Source organism: Crocodylus siamensis, chromosome 14 (genome assembly GCF_052110815.1).
Source record: "Crocodylus siamensis isolate JL-2025a chromosome 14, ASM5211081v1, whole genome shotgun sequence".
NCBI lineage: Eukaryota > Metazoa > Chordata > Crocodylia > Crocodylidae > Crocodylus > Crocodylus siamensis.
The window spans coordinates 11928546-11945225 of NC_143408.1; the positions used below are offsets into that span (position 1 = coordinate 11928546).

General features: G+C 50.9%; 1 protein-coding gene across 3 annotated transcripts in view; it reads left to right on the top strand.

The window, feature by feature from the left end:
- The window catches only part of NDUFA11 (NADH:ubiquinone oxidoreductase subunit A11), a 73518-nt gene that overhangs the window by 34441 nt on the left and 22397 nt on the right, over positions 1–16680 (top strand). Inside the window, exon 5 of one of the 3 annotated variants that reach the window (XM_090027804.1) lies at positions 6346–15091. The exons of 1 other annotated variant lie outside the window; for it this stretch is intronic. In XM_090027804.1, coding sequence (XP_089883930.1) covers positions 6346–6387 — 42 coding nt within the window. In that variant the 3' untranslated portion in view covers positions 6388–15091. Of the gene's footprint in view, positions 1–158; positions 210–6345; positions 15092–16680 lie in introns of those variants that run through there. One more of the 3 variants, XM_090027805.1, reaches the window with a different exon arrangement.

The following is a 16680-nucleotide window of genomic DNA, read 5'->3' on the forward strand; positions in this document are numbered from 1 at the left end:
CTGTCTGACTAGTACTGAGTAAAGGCAATAATCCTTCTCCATGCTTGTTGAACTAGGAATTATGCAAGTCTGAGAATTATTGCTACTTAGAATTAATGTACCATCAACTGGACTTATGGCAGGAGTTTTTAACATGAGCCTCCTCTTCCTCCCTAAAGGCTGGCTGTGGATTACAGTATATAAGGGAAATGTGAAGCCTTGAGTCCATATCAGAAGACACTCTACAGCAGTGCCTTAGTAGAGATGCTTTCTGAGGCAGCATGGAAAAGTGGTGAGTGCAGAGATGTACTACCTGGGGATAATATCTTTCAGTAGCATAACTTGGAGTGAGGGGGTGACCGAGACACAAGTACTGGGTTCTGATTCTGAGGGGGCACCAGAATGCAGACCCTAAAAACCTGTGCCACTGCTGTATCCCATGCTGGGGCTGGGGCTGCTGCCACCATAACCTACACAAGGAGGTAAGCACTCCCTCCACATACCCTGAGTTACCACAGGCACCAAAATTAAACTTGTGCCTCTATCATGATGATCAGGGAGCCTAGGAGAAAAGATGTATGAAAAAAGGCTGACAGAGCTAGTCTGGAGAAGAGAAGATTGAGTGGGGATTTGATAACAGGCTTCAAATACCTGAAGGGTGATTAGAGAGAGGATCATGATGGGCTTTCCTCTTGCTGTTGGGCAGTGGTTCTCAACCTTTCTTTTTCGTGAACTACTTGAAAATTTCTGAGGGTCTGGATGGACCACTTAAACTTTTTTTTGTTCTACAAATCAAGGCTCACGATATTCATATTAAATATCAGTCATCTTGCCTTACAAGTACAGATGCTCTCAATTGTTTCACAGCCTTTCTGTGGACCACCGGAATGGACCTTGTGGGCCAGTGGTGGTCCATGGACCACAGTTTGAGAACCTCTGCTGTAGGGTATAGGACTAGGAGAAACAGCCTTAAGATGCATCAGGGGACATCTAGGGTATTGTGTTTAGTTTTGGGCCCCCTGCTACAGAAGGGACGTGGACAAATTGGAGGGAGTCCAGCAGAGGGCAACAAAAATGGTGTGGAGGCTGGGGCACATGACTTCTGAGGGAACTGGGATTATCTAGTCCAAAGAAGAGGAGGCTGATAGGGGATTTAATAGCAGCTGTCAACTCCCTGAAGTGGGGTTTGAAAGAGGACGGAGACAGACCTGTTCTCAGTGGGCACATCCACACATGCAAGCACATGCACTTGCAGCAGCTCAAATAGAAGCAATGCAAATTTGAGCCCAGGCTTTTTGCCTCTGCGCACATTCCTGGACATCTGTTTTTGCTGTGGAGCAAATTATGCAACCTGGGGCAAAATAACCCTACCTGGCTCCTCCTGGATCTGCAGCCAGGGGCAGCTAGAGCACAGGGCCAGCACCTGTGCTGTGCTCAGCAGTATAAAAAACTTCCCTATCAAGTAGCTCAGGGTTACTTGCTCTCAGGAGCTTCTAGAGCCCAGCCAATTGGTACCTGGGGACACTACCCTTTGTGCCAGCTGGACTGCTGAAGTATCCCTGAGAGATCCCTACACCCTTCGCCCACTGCAGCAGTCTGGTAGTGGGGGCTGCTGCCTGGCTGTGACCTGCTGCGCACCTGCCAGACCCGAATGAGACATCTGCCCCTCTGGGCCAGCTGCCAGTGGCCTGTGGCTGCAAAATTGGCCTTGTGCAGCACTACTGCCATGTGTGCCCCCTGCCCTGCCATCTGGGCAGCTATCATCCAGAAGATATTCCAGGTGTGGTGCCCTGACCTGAACTGTCAAAGCATATCCTCCTGGCCCCACTTGGCCAGGAAGTCAGCTACAGCCAGCTGGGTCTGAGGTGCCAGCTCTGAACAGGCATGGTCCTGCCACTGGCCCCGCTAGCAGGAATTCTGGTGTTCCCTATTTGAAAACTGAAAAATTCCTGATTTTTTAAAATCCTAAAGTCACTCTGTAAAATATCCCCCCAAACCTATGTTCCTCCACAATTTAAAACAAAAGACCACTAGAGGGGGGGGGGGGAGAGAGCAATCAGTTTGGCAATGTTTTATTGATATATCTACAGTGTTAAAGCAATTTTGGAAGACTACCAGTGTTTCCATCATCATATGTATTTAGCATTCACTTTATTGTTTTATGAATATATGTTTTGCTATCTCCCACTGGCTCCTGCTCCCCCACTCCCTGAACCACCCAAGGCTGCCCCCCCAACCCAGTCTCTGGCACTTCAAAAAATAATTTTTTTTTTAAGAAGTCTCTTTCACCCCAGGAGCAGGGTCTTTGGGGGTTCTGGGGCCTCCTGACAGAACCCCCTGCTCCCAGGGGGCAGAAGGCAGCAAGGCCTGGGCTGGGGCTGCTGGGGCTGTGCAGGCAGTGACCCAGACAGCAGCTAGAACTGCCAGAGTTTGTTTGTGGGCTTGGGGGAGTGGGTGGGCTGGTGGGAGTCCCCCTTTCTCCAGCCCCCCAACCTCTTACTTACTGGCAGTGGAGCCTGGGTCCAGCTCCCTGCTTCAGTCCCAGGGCAAGGGCTAACCATATAGATGCTATGGCAGCCAGAGTGTCTCTATGGAGGACCCAGCCTTTGGTTGCCTTGGGGCATGGTCTGGGACCGTGCCCTGTCCTGCTTTTTATTTCTGCAGGATTTTTTTGACCCCTGGATATCCAGAGTTCTCATTTTGCCCCCATGCTGCGAACTTGCAGTGCAGGGAACATTTTCTCATTCTTGCATGTGCCTCTTGCAGCGTCTCAAAGGGGTTTGAGATGCTGCAAGAGGCAGGCTTGTCTGGATTTGCCCGGTGGTGGCAGATGATGGAACAGGAGAAACAGTTTCAAGTTGCAGCAAGGGAAGTTCAGGTTAAATTTTAGAAAGAATTTTTTTTCACTAGGAGGGTAGTAAAACACTGGAAGAGGTTACCCAGAGTGACTATGGAATCTCCATCCCTGGAGGTTTTTTAAGACCTGGCTAGACAAAGCTTTGGGTGGGATGATCTAGTTGGGGCTGGTCTTGCCTTGAGCAGGGGATTGGACTAGATGACCTCCTGAGGTCCCTTCCTGCCCTAATTTTATATGATTTACACAGAAGCTTTTTAGCTGTCTAACTGGCACTGGTTTCAGGTGGCACACACTGCTGTCACATGTTCTGTTCCACCTTTTTTTTTTTAGGTGTGAGATTTTTTTTGACAGTGGGATCTCTTCAGCTGGATGCGCCCACCATCAGCTTCTATGATACCACTTAAACGCACAAATGGAAATAGAATCCCTCCCCACTTTGACTGGGAGAAGCTAAAGATAAAATGAATGACCTAGAATGCCCACAGAGAATCAGTAACTGTTCATGCATTTGTGTAAATGCACTCACTGTCATATGTGTGCGCACACACAGAGTACCACATTGCTCACTGCTCATGAAGGCACACAGTACTGTTTCACTCATTGATCGCATTCCCCCTAATATGACAGATGTGGAGAAGCTAACCACATCTCACAATTTTCCTTGTAAGAAAAAAACCCAGAAACTTTTGTAGGTGTAGTGCAGCATCATTGTGTAATGCAGAATCCCTGCACAACATCTGTCTACCATCCCAAGCCCTCGCTGCCCTACGGGAAGCAGTACCAATGAGTACCTCACTCGATGCACAGTTTCTAGAAATGGTAGCCTTAAGACTAATCCTTGTTTCTTCATGGATGGTGCAAACTTGCAACAATGCTGGTTGCACAGAACTTTCATTAGGTTTCATATATTCTCAGGTAACATATGAAGAGCAAGTGAAGGTTTCAGAACAAGAATAAAGCCTCATAGCCCCCATTGCATTCTTCCATCATTGCTGGGTCACTTATTTTCTCTTATTGGGATCTGTGCTTCTGCTTTATTTCCAGGTGCAGTCAGAAGCAGTGTGGAATTTCAGAATTACCATAGGAGAGGCTGTTGCTTATGGTAGTTCTCTAGGAAATACCAGGAGCCTCTTAAGAAAACCTGCATTCATGAGGTTTCAAGCCCTATTCATGAGAGCCAAGAGATGCAGAGAGGCTTTTGGGGTCTTATCCAAACTAAACCTGTGAAATTGTTGCGATTCATAAAGGAAGTCTAGCTTGCCTTTGCCTTTCAGTGGGTGCATCTACACAAGCCACTAAGTCACTATAACAACACACTACAGCAACATAGCATCAGTGGGCATGGACTGTGATGCTGCAGCTATGCTGCCATAGTGATGCGCTCCCTTGCTATAGTGCATTGCTACGGCGACATAGCAGCTAAAAATAACCATACACTACTGGCACAGTTGGTGTTATTTAGTTCTAAAGGAAGCAACTTTATAGAGCTATTAAAAGTGCTCTAAATTACAGTGCTGTAAAAGATGCACAGACCAGTTCTGTACAACAAAGGCTTCAGGGCTATGGACTGCCCTTGGCATAGTATTGTATGTAGTCCAAAAGATAGAAGACCTATACATATGTTTGAAAAAGCCTATGCAAGTTTTAGGGGGTTTAATCCTCACTAAATTAGAAAGTTTTTTCAAAATTAACAAGGTGTGTTTCAATTTGTTTCATCACTGTGTACAAGTGACAGTGTTTAAACAAACAAAGCTCAGTACCTATTCACAGTAAGTTACGACAGGGGGCTCCACATAACAATCTACCTGGCTGATTTCTTTGGTACTCATTTACAGCAGAGGGTGCCAGCAATTGGGTAATCCCTTAACTCCCAGAACACATCCCCCTGAAGCCTCAGCTGCCATCTGCCACTAGTCTTTGGCCGTGGTCTGGCTGGAGAGGAGGAGATGTGCACTGCCTGCCCTGGATGGCCATGGCCAGGGTGCCTCGCTGTGCTATACTGCTCCTGAAGGGGTGCCTTGACTGCCAGGGGCACCATCACCCCATAACCCACCCCTGCTTAATGCAAGCAATATAAAACTGCCTGACCACTTTATGCAGGCAGCCGGGAGTGACTGCATTTCCTGGTAAAAAAGCAAATTGCAGCCATCTGGTTCTGGCACTGCAGGTAGCAGACAGTCTTGGGAAGCACTCACTGCCTGCACAGGCATCCTGTTGACACTGGATTTTAGGAACCCAGCCCTTATAACTTTGTTCCGGGTGGGCACAACCCTCAGACCGACCATAACACCTGTCAGTTGATAATAGGTGAATTTATTGATACAGACTAATAACAAAAAAGCAACAATACATTGGCAGGCTTTGTGGCTTCAGCAGGGCCCTGCAGTTTTCAGCCTGCTGCGCCTTAACACGCACACGGTCATCTATGTCATGAGTTTTGCCTGTCAGAACCTTGAGGAGCAGTTCCCCTCAAACTCCTGCACCAATCTTCTTGAAACTTGGCAGGCTTTGTGGACTTAGCAGGGACCACCATCCCTGCAGTTTTCACCACCATGTGATGTAACACATACACATGACATGAGTTTTGCTTTCAGGAATTTGGGGTGTAGTTCCCCCCAAATGCCTGTACCAATCTTCTTGAAATTTGGTAGGCTTTATGCTCTCTGCAGAGGCTACCACCCTTACAAGTTTCATTCAAATCATACAAACAGCAACACAGTTATAGATATTTCATTGATTTCCCCATTATACCCTATGGCTGGATATCTGAAGCAGCTCCGAAGCTTTTCTGAAGCGATTCGGAAGCTCCACACCACTTTGGAAAGCCTAACAAAGTCAGCGCTTCAATCCAGACATGCTGCTTTGGATGCCTAAGCATCTGAAGCTTTTCCAGATCCAAAGAATGGTCTGAAGCCTCACACAGCCCTACTGGTGGCCCTCTATAAACTCACCAGGGGGACCAGTGGAAAATAGGTGAGGTTCTGTTCCCCCGGGCCCCACCTGGCATAACAAGGAATAACAGCCACAAATTGATTGAGAGTAGGTTCAGGCTTGATACTAGGAGGCATTACTTTACAGTTAGGGCTGCCAGGCTCTGCAATGGGCTCCCAAGGGAGGTGTGCTCTCCCCTACCTTGGGGGGTCTTCTAGAGGAAGTTGGATAGATATCTGTCTGGGGTATTATGATCCCAGCACTCGTTCCTGCCCAGTGGACTTGATGATTTGTTCAGGTCCCTTCTGACCCTAGAAACTATGAAAATATGAGTGTCTCAAAAAATAAATTGATTTCACCTTTAAGTACGTTAAATTGGAGCCAGCTTGTTGTATTCTTCTCTTTTACAAGGGAGTTTTCTCTCGACCGAATTCTTTTGTAAATTAAGGATTCAAGACAAGTTCACTTGTTAGTATATGTCTCCGCTGCTTCTCTCTGTCTGATCCTCGCCTCCTCAATGTTGAACCGACTCCATTAGACCTTCTTTGTTTTCTCTTTTTCTATTCTATCTCTTCCAGATAGACGCTGTCTCTCATCTTCTCCAACGAGCTGACAGCTGACTGTTCCCTGCAGCTGATGACCAATTCCTCTCTGCAGCTGAAGGCCGACTCCTCTCCCCAGCTGACTGCCAGTTGGAGTCCCACCTTGTCTCTCTCCACCATGCCCCCACTCCTCTTGTCATCTCTCCCTCCACTTTTGATGACATTCCAGCTGCATCGAGCAGCTGCTCCGGAAGTGTGGCTTCCTCTTTTCTTCTTCCAGTTCCTGCCGGTTCTTGGATCACTCCACCACCGGCCCTCTATTGTCATGATAATGTGATGTTGAGGTGTTTGGGACCCTGAGCTGGATTCTCCCCCATGTACAGAAGTTGGCTCTGCAGAGCCAAGAGACAGAAACTGTTTGTGAAACCTTGCAACATTTCACAGATGAGATGCTCAGCACCAAGTGCCTTCAACTGCTTTTCCTCAGATTGGGGCTTGGCTGTGCACCAGAGTGCCCAGTGAGAAAGGTAAGTCAACTGGTCAGACGCAGTGGCCCAGGGGCCACTGGATGACCCCCCTGCTTCCCAGATTGGTCCACAGTGTCCAGCACCCTGCTGGGTGATGGCCATAGGTAACTGCTGCTGCTGCTCTGAACACTTTTCCCACCCCCCTGTTTGCCCATTGAAGACAACTGCTCTGCTGCTGCACAACTGTTGGCACTTAGGATCAAGTCATGTGGGCCTGCAGAAAAACTGTCATGGGGGTCTTGCTACACTGCCACCCCAGGGACAGTCACCCCCCAAGATGCCAATGTGCCCAGAGCATATCACTGCTGCATGTTCCCCGGGCCATGCATAATGAGCTCTTTGTGCAGGCTGAAGGTTGCCCAAACCATTATGACTTGCTTCTGCTCATCCTGCTGGTGCCCCAGGCACACCTGCACTTCTGGTTGGAGATTCTTAGCTATGATGGCACAGGGGGCAAGCATGGCCTGCCACACAACCTTTACTGATGGCTCGATGGATACCTGTCACATGACCCTGACACTGAAGACAGCATCACAGCAGGAACTGACGCCTTTCTCAGCGTGTGAGTGCCACAGTCCTGCCCAGCTCTGGGGAAAGGAAAAGAGATGAAAAATAAAGTTGTGAGCCTTATCATGCCTGTGCATGTGCTGTGCTGGTTGGAACAAGGGGCCAAGGTGGTGCTGTTGTGCCATCCCACGCTAATCCTAATTCTAATCCTAATCCAACTCCTGATCTGAATTCTAATACTACTCATATTTTCATTTGTTGCTCTCGTACCCATTGCGGAAAGAATTGACTTGATATTCCTTTGCTTATCATGATTTGCCTGGAGTTGACAGAGAGGAAGCACAGACCTGGTGGGCATGCTGGCATTCACTGTGGGCTGCTATCATACATGGCAGGTGTGGAAGAAATCAAACCTTGCATTGTGTTTTGGTATTAGAATTAGCAGACCCAGTCTGATTTTACTGGAGCTCATACAAGCGATCACAAGGAGGGTTCTAAACAGAACTCCTCCCTTCTGCAAGTTAATATACCTTTTTATACCGAAGACTGTGAAAACAGACACATGATTTAAACAAAGCAACCTTGAAAGACAAGATCATTCGGTTGTTACACATAACAGTTGCTTGCTCAGCAACACATTTTGTTTTGAGAACTGTTATCACCTTCTTGTTGATTTAAGGAAAGGAAGAAACACTTGTTCCCAAAGAACTGTAAAAGTCATAATAAAGCAGAAGGGTTTTTCTAATCTTAGAATATTCTTAAACATACAGCATCAGCATCTTTCTCATTTTTTTTTTCACTCTCTTTTCTTAGTCAGGTTAGAGGCCTGGATAAATGTATTTCTACACAGGCAATCTGTGAGCCTGCTTGAGAGTTAAGCAGACCTGTTTTATGAATATCAGGTAATTTCTGTCAGCATTCATTCATATTATCACTCATTGCCTCACCAGACATGTAAGAAAGTGTGAAAAATGCACCACTGCCTTGACATAGTTTCATAGTTTCTAGGGTCGGAAGGGACCTGAGCAGATCATCTAGTCCAACCCCTGCCATGGCAGGAAAGAGTACTGGGGTCAAATGACCCCAGCAAGATGTTCATCTAACCTCCTCTTAAACACCCCCAGGGTAGGAGCCTGCACCACTTCTTTTGGAAGCTGGTTCCAGACCCTAGCCGCCCTGACTGCGAAGTAGCGCCTCCTGATAGCTAACCTAAACCTACCCTCTGCTAGCTTGTGACCGTTATTCCTGGTCACTCCTAACAGTGACTCACCTAGTGCCTGCTGATCCCTCCTGACTAGTTTATAACAGGCCACAAGATCCCCCCTCAGCCTTCTCTTTTGGAGGCTGAACAGGTTCAGGTCCTGTAGCCTTCCTTATAGGGCCTGCCCTGCTGTCCCCTGATCATACAAGTGGCCCTCCTCTGGACCCTCTCCATGCTGTCGACATCCCTCTTGAAATATGGTGCCCAGAACTGGACGCAATACTCCAGCTGCAGCCTGACCAGAGCTGCAAAGGGGGAGAATCACCTCTTTGGACCTGCTCGAGATGCAGATGGGTGACTGGGGGGTAGCCCTCTGTTGCACCATCACCCAGAAGAGACTGTGTGGGTGACCCTCATTGGCATACCTGTCAGTACATGGCTCATTTATTAGCTACACCGTCCACATATTTTAGGCACCAAAAATTACAAAAACCCATCCTGAGCAAGTTTGCCCATAAGAAACAAAGTTGCCAGGATGGCACCAGAATATCTGTTGTATAAACTTGTTGCACCAAAATGAGGGTTGGAGGGGGTGAACTTTATTTGACCAGGTCACCTGGAGACCTATAAATTGAGGACACAGCTGCGGGGTACAGCTATCACCTTATTGATCCAAGATGTCTGACGCTGAGGAGAGAATAAAGCAGACCCGGGAGAGAAGAGAGTAAACCAGGGCATGTAAGACTAGGACCACTTGAGCCTATACAGAAGCTACAAGCCTGGTTAAGGTGTTGGGGAACCCTGAAGTGTTAACCCAGTTCATCATTGGCAACATTCTGAGTGCAAACTTGCATATATACCTCAATGTGTCCAGGAGACTTGTTGGGTGGGGACACAACAAGACAGTGATTCAGTGCAGGGTGAAGGCCAAGAATATGAGGGCTGCTTTCTAACATGAAGTAGCAAGGGCTCAGAAGCAGACAAACCCTGTGTGTAATGTGCTGCATTATTGGTACTGCCATCCACTAATGGAGGTATTCAAACACCAAGCAATGATACAATCAGAGGTCTCTGGGCCATCCTCTGCTCCTGAGACCTCGCCAACAATGGGTCTCACTTTGCTCCCTGCCACTGCCCACACTCCTGATAGGGACAAGGTCTGCACTCCCCAGGTCTATGTGGGGGACAGGCACAGGCCATTATCCTGCTGCCCTCCCCTGGGGCCTCTGCAGCCTGGTGGGCATGACCCAGCATGGCAGGGAAAAGTGAGGAAGCACGGAAAAGCTGTTCACCACTGTGAGCTCCCTGGTGACCTGCCCCCTGTGTGTGTTGGTGCTTTGAGGGGTGCGCACCATTGTTCTCATTGCAGTCCCATGTACAGGAGGCATGTTGCCAGGGCAGCATGGAGCTTACAGCAGTAGGCAGCTTTTCTGTGAACCTCTGCTCTTCCCTGCCATGCTGGGTCATGCCTACTGAGCTGTGGAGGCCCTGGGGGAGGAAAACTGGGTGGCAGGAAAGAGCAGAACCACATGGAGAAGCTCCTTGCTTCCATGAGATCTGCACTGCTTCCTTTCCCTGGGCTCTCTGCAACCCAAAGGATGTAACTCAGTGCGGCAGGAAAGAGCAGAGTTGTACAGAGAAGCTGTTCATTGCTGCAAGCTCTGTGCTGCCCTGGTGACACGCCTCCTGTGTGCAGGGCTGCAGTGACAGCAGCAGCATGGGGTTGCACCCCTCAAAGCAGCAGCACGCATAAGGGGTGCATTACCAGGGCAGCAGGGAGCTTGCAGCGGCAAGCAGCTTCATAGTTCCATAGCATAGTTGGTAGGGTCAGAAGGGACCTGAGCAGATCATCAAGTCCAGTCCCCTGCTATGGGCAGGAAACAATGCTGGGGTCAAATGACCCTGGCAAGGTGTCTATGTAGCCTCCTTTTGAGAACCCCCAAGGTAGGAGCAAGCACCATTTCCCTTGGAAGTTGGTTCCATATCCTAGCCACCCTGACAGTGAAGTAGCGCCTCCTGATATCTAACCTGAATCTACTCTCAGTCAGCTTATGGCCATTATTCCTTGTTACTCCAAGGAGTGCTTGAGGAACAGGGACTCTCCCATTGCCTGCTGGTCTCCCTTGGCCAGTTTGTAGATGACCACCAGATCCCCCCTCAGCCTTCTCTTGTGGAGGCTGAACAGGTTCAGGTCTCGTAGCCTCTCCTTGTAGGGCCTGCTCTGCTGTCCCCGATCATGCGAGTGGCCTCCTCTGGACCCTCTCCATGTTGTCCACATCCCTCTTGAAGTGCGGCGCCCGGAACTGGATGCAGTACTCCAGCTGCAGCCTGACCAATATCATATAGAAGGGGAGTATCACCTCCTTGGACCTGCTTGAGATGCATCTGTGGATGCATGACAAGGTACGGTTGGCCTTCCTGACTGCCTCCCCACACTGCCGGCCCATATTCATCTTGGCATCAATGATGACACCAAGATCCTTTTCTGCCTCTGTGCTGATGAGAAGGGAGTTCCCCAGCCTGTAGGTATGGTGCTGGTTCTTTCTCCCTAGGTGCATCACCTTGCACTTGTCAGTGTTGAATCCCATCTTATTCTCATCCGCCCACCCCTGTAACCTGTCAAGATCGAATTGCAGCCTGTCCCTCCCTTCTAGCATGCCCACTTCTCCCCACATCTTAGTGTCATCTGTGAATTTGAACAGGATGCTTTTCACCCCCTCGTCCAAGTCACTGTTGAAGATGTTGAACAGTGAGGGCCTGAGGACCGAGCCCTGGGGGACCCCACTGTCCACATCCCTCCAGGTCGAAAATGACCCATCCACTGTTCTCTGGGTGTGGCCCTCCAGCCAATTGGCAACCCATCTGATTGTGTAGGCATCGACACCACAATCTCCTAATTTTTTAATGAGAATGGGGTGTGACACAGTGTCAAAGGCCGTCCTAAAGTCCAAAAAGACTACGTCCACAGCTACACCTGCATCCAAGGATTTGGTGACCTGGTCATAGAAGGCCACCAGGTTGGTCTGACAGGACCTGCCTCTAATGAACCCATATTGGTTGCCCCTAAGCATAATCTCCCCTGCTGGCCTCTTGTGGACATGTGTCAGAATAATTCTCTCAAAAGCTTATCCAGGATCGAGGTAAGACTAACTGGCCTATAGTTTCCCGGGTCCGCCTTCTTCCCTTTTTTGAAGATGGGAACCATATTGGCCATCTTCCAGTTCTCTGACACCACACCAGAGCACCATGAGTGCTCGTAAAGCCGTGCCAGGGGTCCCGCAATGACCTCAGCTAATTCCCTCAGCACTCTGGGGTGGAGATTGTCTGGACCAGCTGATTTAAATACTTCCAGTCCCTCCAGAAGTTCCTTGACTAGATCCTCACTAACCCTTGGCCTAGGTGCGCTTCCCCTGGGGCCTGAGGGGGGCTCAGTGTGAGGGCTGATCTGGTCCCTGCTCAGGAAAACGGAGACAAAGAAGTCATTAAATATGTCAGCTTTGTCATCTGGTGTGACGACCCAATTTCCTAGCGTGTCTTGCAGGGGCCCCACGTTACCCGGTGCCTTCTTTTTGCCCCCTATGTTTTTAAAAAAGGACTTCTTGTTGTCCTTGATCCGGGTAGCTAGTCCCAGTTCCATCTCCGACTTGGTCTTCCTAATTGTCCCCCTGCATCCCCGAGCAACCGCAGTATAGTCCTCCCTGGTGATGGCCCCTCCCTTCCATTGGGTGTACGCCTCCCTTTTAGCTAAGAGACATTTCCAGATGCTTTTGGTGAGCCATTTTCAGATGTAAATTATCAGATGATCGTGGCTGGAGGTCATCTTTTTAGCCTTTAGACAAGGTCTTCCCCCAGACATGATTGTGGATGTAGGTCATCAGGCAACTGTGGACGTATGTTGTCTGTTTAGCCTTTTAGATATTACTGAGGTAGGTCATTGTTTAGACCCTAAAGTTCCTAGGGTCTAACCATGGAAGTAGGTTATTTTGGGCCTTGGGAAAGGGATACCTGAGACACTTGCAAATTATAGTACCTAGTCCTTCTTAGTGACTAGGTTCATGACCTATTGATAAGAATGACAACCCCAGACCAGTATCCTCCCACTGGTGGTGACCAGACACTGGTAGAGAAATGGGTCCAAGAAAAAGGCACATGTCCCTGGAATCTGAGTGCCTTTCAGGGACATGATGCCTTAAAACAGGCTTGTAAGGCATTCAGTGTTTTGGTTACTGCCACAAAACCAACAGTGGTAAAACTGTTCTTCCCCAGAAAAGTGCTGTTTCATAAAAAAAGAAAGCAGCCACGGGAAATTATGCAGGGAGCTAAAGATAGCTATAAAATTGGGAAGAAGGTTATAAGGAGTAACCAGGAGGGGAATCAAGGCAAACCCTGTGCCCAGTCATCTGGGATCCCCATTCAGGTGCCATGGGTTTGGTGGCAGCACAAAAGAGTGGCTGGCCTGCAGGAGGAAAATGGGGGAAGCTGGGTCTGCAGCCATAGAGGCAAGTGCTTATTTGTATCAGATTAACACAAGCATTTTTGGATCTTATCACTTGACACACTGGTCCCCATGAGTCCTCACTTGATCAGGAGTTCACCCTCATCTTTCTGGATGTTGTTAAGTTCTGCATATTCTCTAATAATGTCTCTCTGGGTGCAGCTACACATGCATTTGATGCAGAACAAGTTTACTCATAAGTAAATTACTTGTGAGTAAATGGTGCCAGGCAGGCATCTGCACATGCAGGGAATGGGGAGCAGATTTGCTGTCAATCTGCTCCCACTTCCTGGGGCCCTGAAATGGATCCCTGTCACCACCAGGGGGAGCTCCAGGCTCTGAGCGCAGTTGCCAGCAGCTGGCAGCCCTTTCCAAAAGGCATCCATGCTCACTGCTGCCTGGCCAGCCACTTTCCTGGCCATGAGAAGGGGCGGCACATGGCAGTGCTCTCATCACCACCTCTGCCTCCCCGCACCATGGCTGCTCCTGCCACTCCCCCTGGCAGCAATGGATGGTGTCCCACACTCCTGCTGGACACCGTGCTGGCTCTGCTGGCCCATCATGACAACTGCCACCTGGCCCACAGCCATCTCGCTCCCCCATGTGAAGCGACTGCCTTCCTGTCCACCAACCACTGTTCCAGGACCACTGCCAGGCACCTGCCACCTTGATCTGGTCTGCTTGACTGGACCCCAGCAATGACATTGACAACAGGTTCCAGGAGGCCACCACTAAGGCTACCCTCATCCTCCTGGACCTCCATCTCTGCTGCCTCAGGGCCCACAGGGCCAGCCAGGAATGGTGGTGGCACATCATCCAGCATACCTGGGATGATAAACAGTGGCTGAAGGCATTCTTCATGACCCATCCCACACATCAGGATCTTCTGGAGCAGTTCTGGCCACACCAGGAACAGCAGGACACTGGCATGTGGCTACCCCTCACCATGGACACCCAGATGGCCCTTGCCCTGCTCCAGCTGACCACGCCTTCCTTCCAGCCTATGGCACACCAGCCATCTGTTTGGCCTGGGCAAGGCCACCACTGGGAAGGCTGTCCTGGAGGTTTGTGGTGCCCCCCAGGACATGCTTATGGACACTGTGCTCCATGTGCACTACCCCCTGGAGATGATGGCAGGGTTCTATGCCTTGGGATTCCCCCAGTGCATCAGGGCCCTGGATGGGACCCACATCACCATCACCTGCACGCCGCCATGGTGACCACTTCTATTACAGCCAGAGGGGCTTTCACCCCACTGTGCTGCTGGTTATCATGGACCGTCATGGGGCCTTCACACCCTTGAGTGCTGGCTGGAAGGACAATGCCCATGCTTCTTCAGGAGCTCTGGCCTGCCAAGCCTGGCTGCTTCACACCAGGGGTGCCGGACCTGCAGCTGGATGCTATGGTGGTTCTTCCCTTCCTCATGGGGGACCCCACCTACCAGCTCCAGCCCTGGCTCATGCAGCCCAAAAAAGGCCAGCTGGAGCCCTGCTAGGCTCCCTTCAACCACTGCCTGGGCTATACCCATAACTTGGTGGAGTGCCCTGTCAGCCGCCTCAAGGGCCGCTGGCACACCCTTACTGCCCACCTCAAGTTCACCAAGGACAACCATTCCTGGCTCATCATCATGGCTTGTGTGTTGCTTAACATCTGACAGTCCTGGTGGGAGCTGTTCCTTGAAGCCTGAGTAAAGGAGGCATGGCACATGGAGAAGACCCTTGGCAGTGGGAGCACCACCTGGGGCAGCAGGGGCAGTCCCTCCCGCCCCACACTAAGGCCCCAGGAGAGCCATGAACCTGGCAGTGGAGGCCAAGGAACCAAGTGTGGGAGGCACTGGTGTACCACCTCCTCCAGCACTGCCTGCTTTAAGCTGCCTGCACCGCTGTTCACAGAACCCTTCTATCCACCTGCTCATGCCCAGCACCACGCTTACTGCAGACATGTCTCACAAGAACAAGTTTTTATTCTTCTCATATCAACCAGACCCCCCCTCCCTCCTCTCCCCTCAACAGAGCCCCTCCACCACCCACCCATCAACAATAAAACAACTTCTTCCTCATGAAAACTAAGTACAGTGTCCTTTGTGTGCTGTCTTGGGGTGAGGGGCCATGGGGTGGGAGCACCAAGGGGGCAGAGCCCAGGGACAGGCAGCCAGCACCACAGCCTCTGGCCATTCTTCCAAGGTGATCCCAGAGGGCAGGGGGCTCACCCAGGGGTGACAGTGGCCAGTGGTCCCCCAGCACAGGTGGCTCCCCCTCTGGCACCTGGTGTCCAGGACCAGCAGGATGGCATTCAGTCCTGTCCTCACTGCAGGCACCTCCAGCTCTGCATCCACATGGTGGGGCTAAGCCCAGGTGGCAGGGGCTGCGTGGCACTGGACCTGGGGCAGGGGCTGGGCCAGGGACTCCTGGCTGCTGGAGGTGGCACAGGATCACCTCCCAGGCCCAGAAGGGGGCCTGCTGCTGGGTAGTGGGTTGCTGCCAGGGGGCATGTGGGGCTAGGGTCAGGGGCTGGGCAGTGGGAACAATGAAGATGACTGCCAGGGCCAAAATGGTGTCCAGAACCTGGTAGTTATTGTCCATGGCCTGCATTTCCCAGGCTAGCATGGCATTCTGCTCCCACAGGGTCTCCACCCACTTGTGTTTCAGGGCCAGTAGCTGTGCCTCCCACACCTCCTCATGCCATTCCTACACCTACTCATGGGTGACATCCTCCACCCACCACCTGTCCTGGCAGGCCTCATCTGCCGCCCACCACCTATCCTGGTGGGGCAGGTTATCCGCCCGCAAGGTTCAAGTATTCATCAGCTGATGGGGAAGGGGCAGGGGGTTGGGTTGTGAAGCCATGACCGTGGCCTCTGAGGTCATGACCAGGTAGTCTAGGAGGAGCATCCCATTGAGGGTCTTCCTTTGGTGTAGCTGATGCATCTGCAGGGCCCCAGCTGTGGGTGGAGGAGACCCTGAGGCTGCATCCCAGCTGCTAAGTGTGGCCTCTCTCTTGCATGCAGCTTCAGGCCCTGTAGAGCCATGAGAAAGAAACTGTTTGGGTGAGTTTTAAACATTTTCAGAGATAAGCTGCTCTGTACCAGGGGCCGTGAGCTGCCTGGCCTCAGATCAGGGGTCAGGCATGCACCAGTCCCCAGGGACCATAGTAAGTTGGTTGGGCAGGCCTAGGCCCTGTTGGCTACTGGCCAAGTCCCCTGTCCCCACTTAGTCTCCTGGGGCTGGTGGGCTGCTGGGTGCTGTCCATAGGCAACCTTCCTCCCCCACCCCCTTCCCAGAGTGGGACAGGCCAGGGTCCTGGCAGCACGTGCTGCTGGGGCAGCTCCAGACCCTGCTTCCCCCACCATCCAACAGGCCAGCTGCTCTGCTGAAATGCCATCCAGCCTACAGCAGCTGGCCTCAGGGGGCTTGGAGCGCTTGGATGACTGGGATATGGAGTTGGCTGGGCCCTCATCATTCTCCCAGGGGTCTTTTCTGGGGATACACTCCAGTGAAAGCCCCACCCCATATCAGTGCTGTTCCCCAAGTGTGCCCCTGCTGCAAGTGTCCCAAGCAGTGCACAAGGAGATATTTGTGTGGACCAAGAGGTGCCCAACCCACTAAACCCTGTTGATGGCCATGGTGCCGTGGGCATACCTG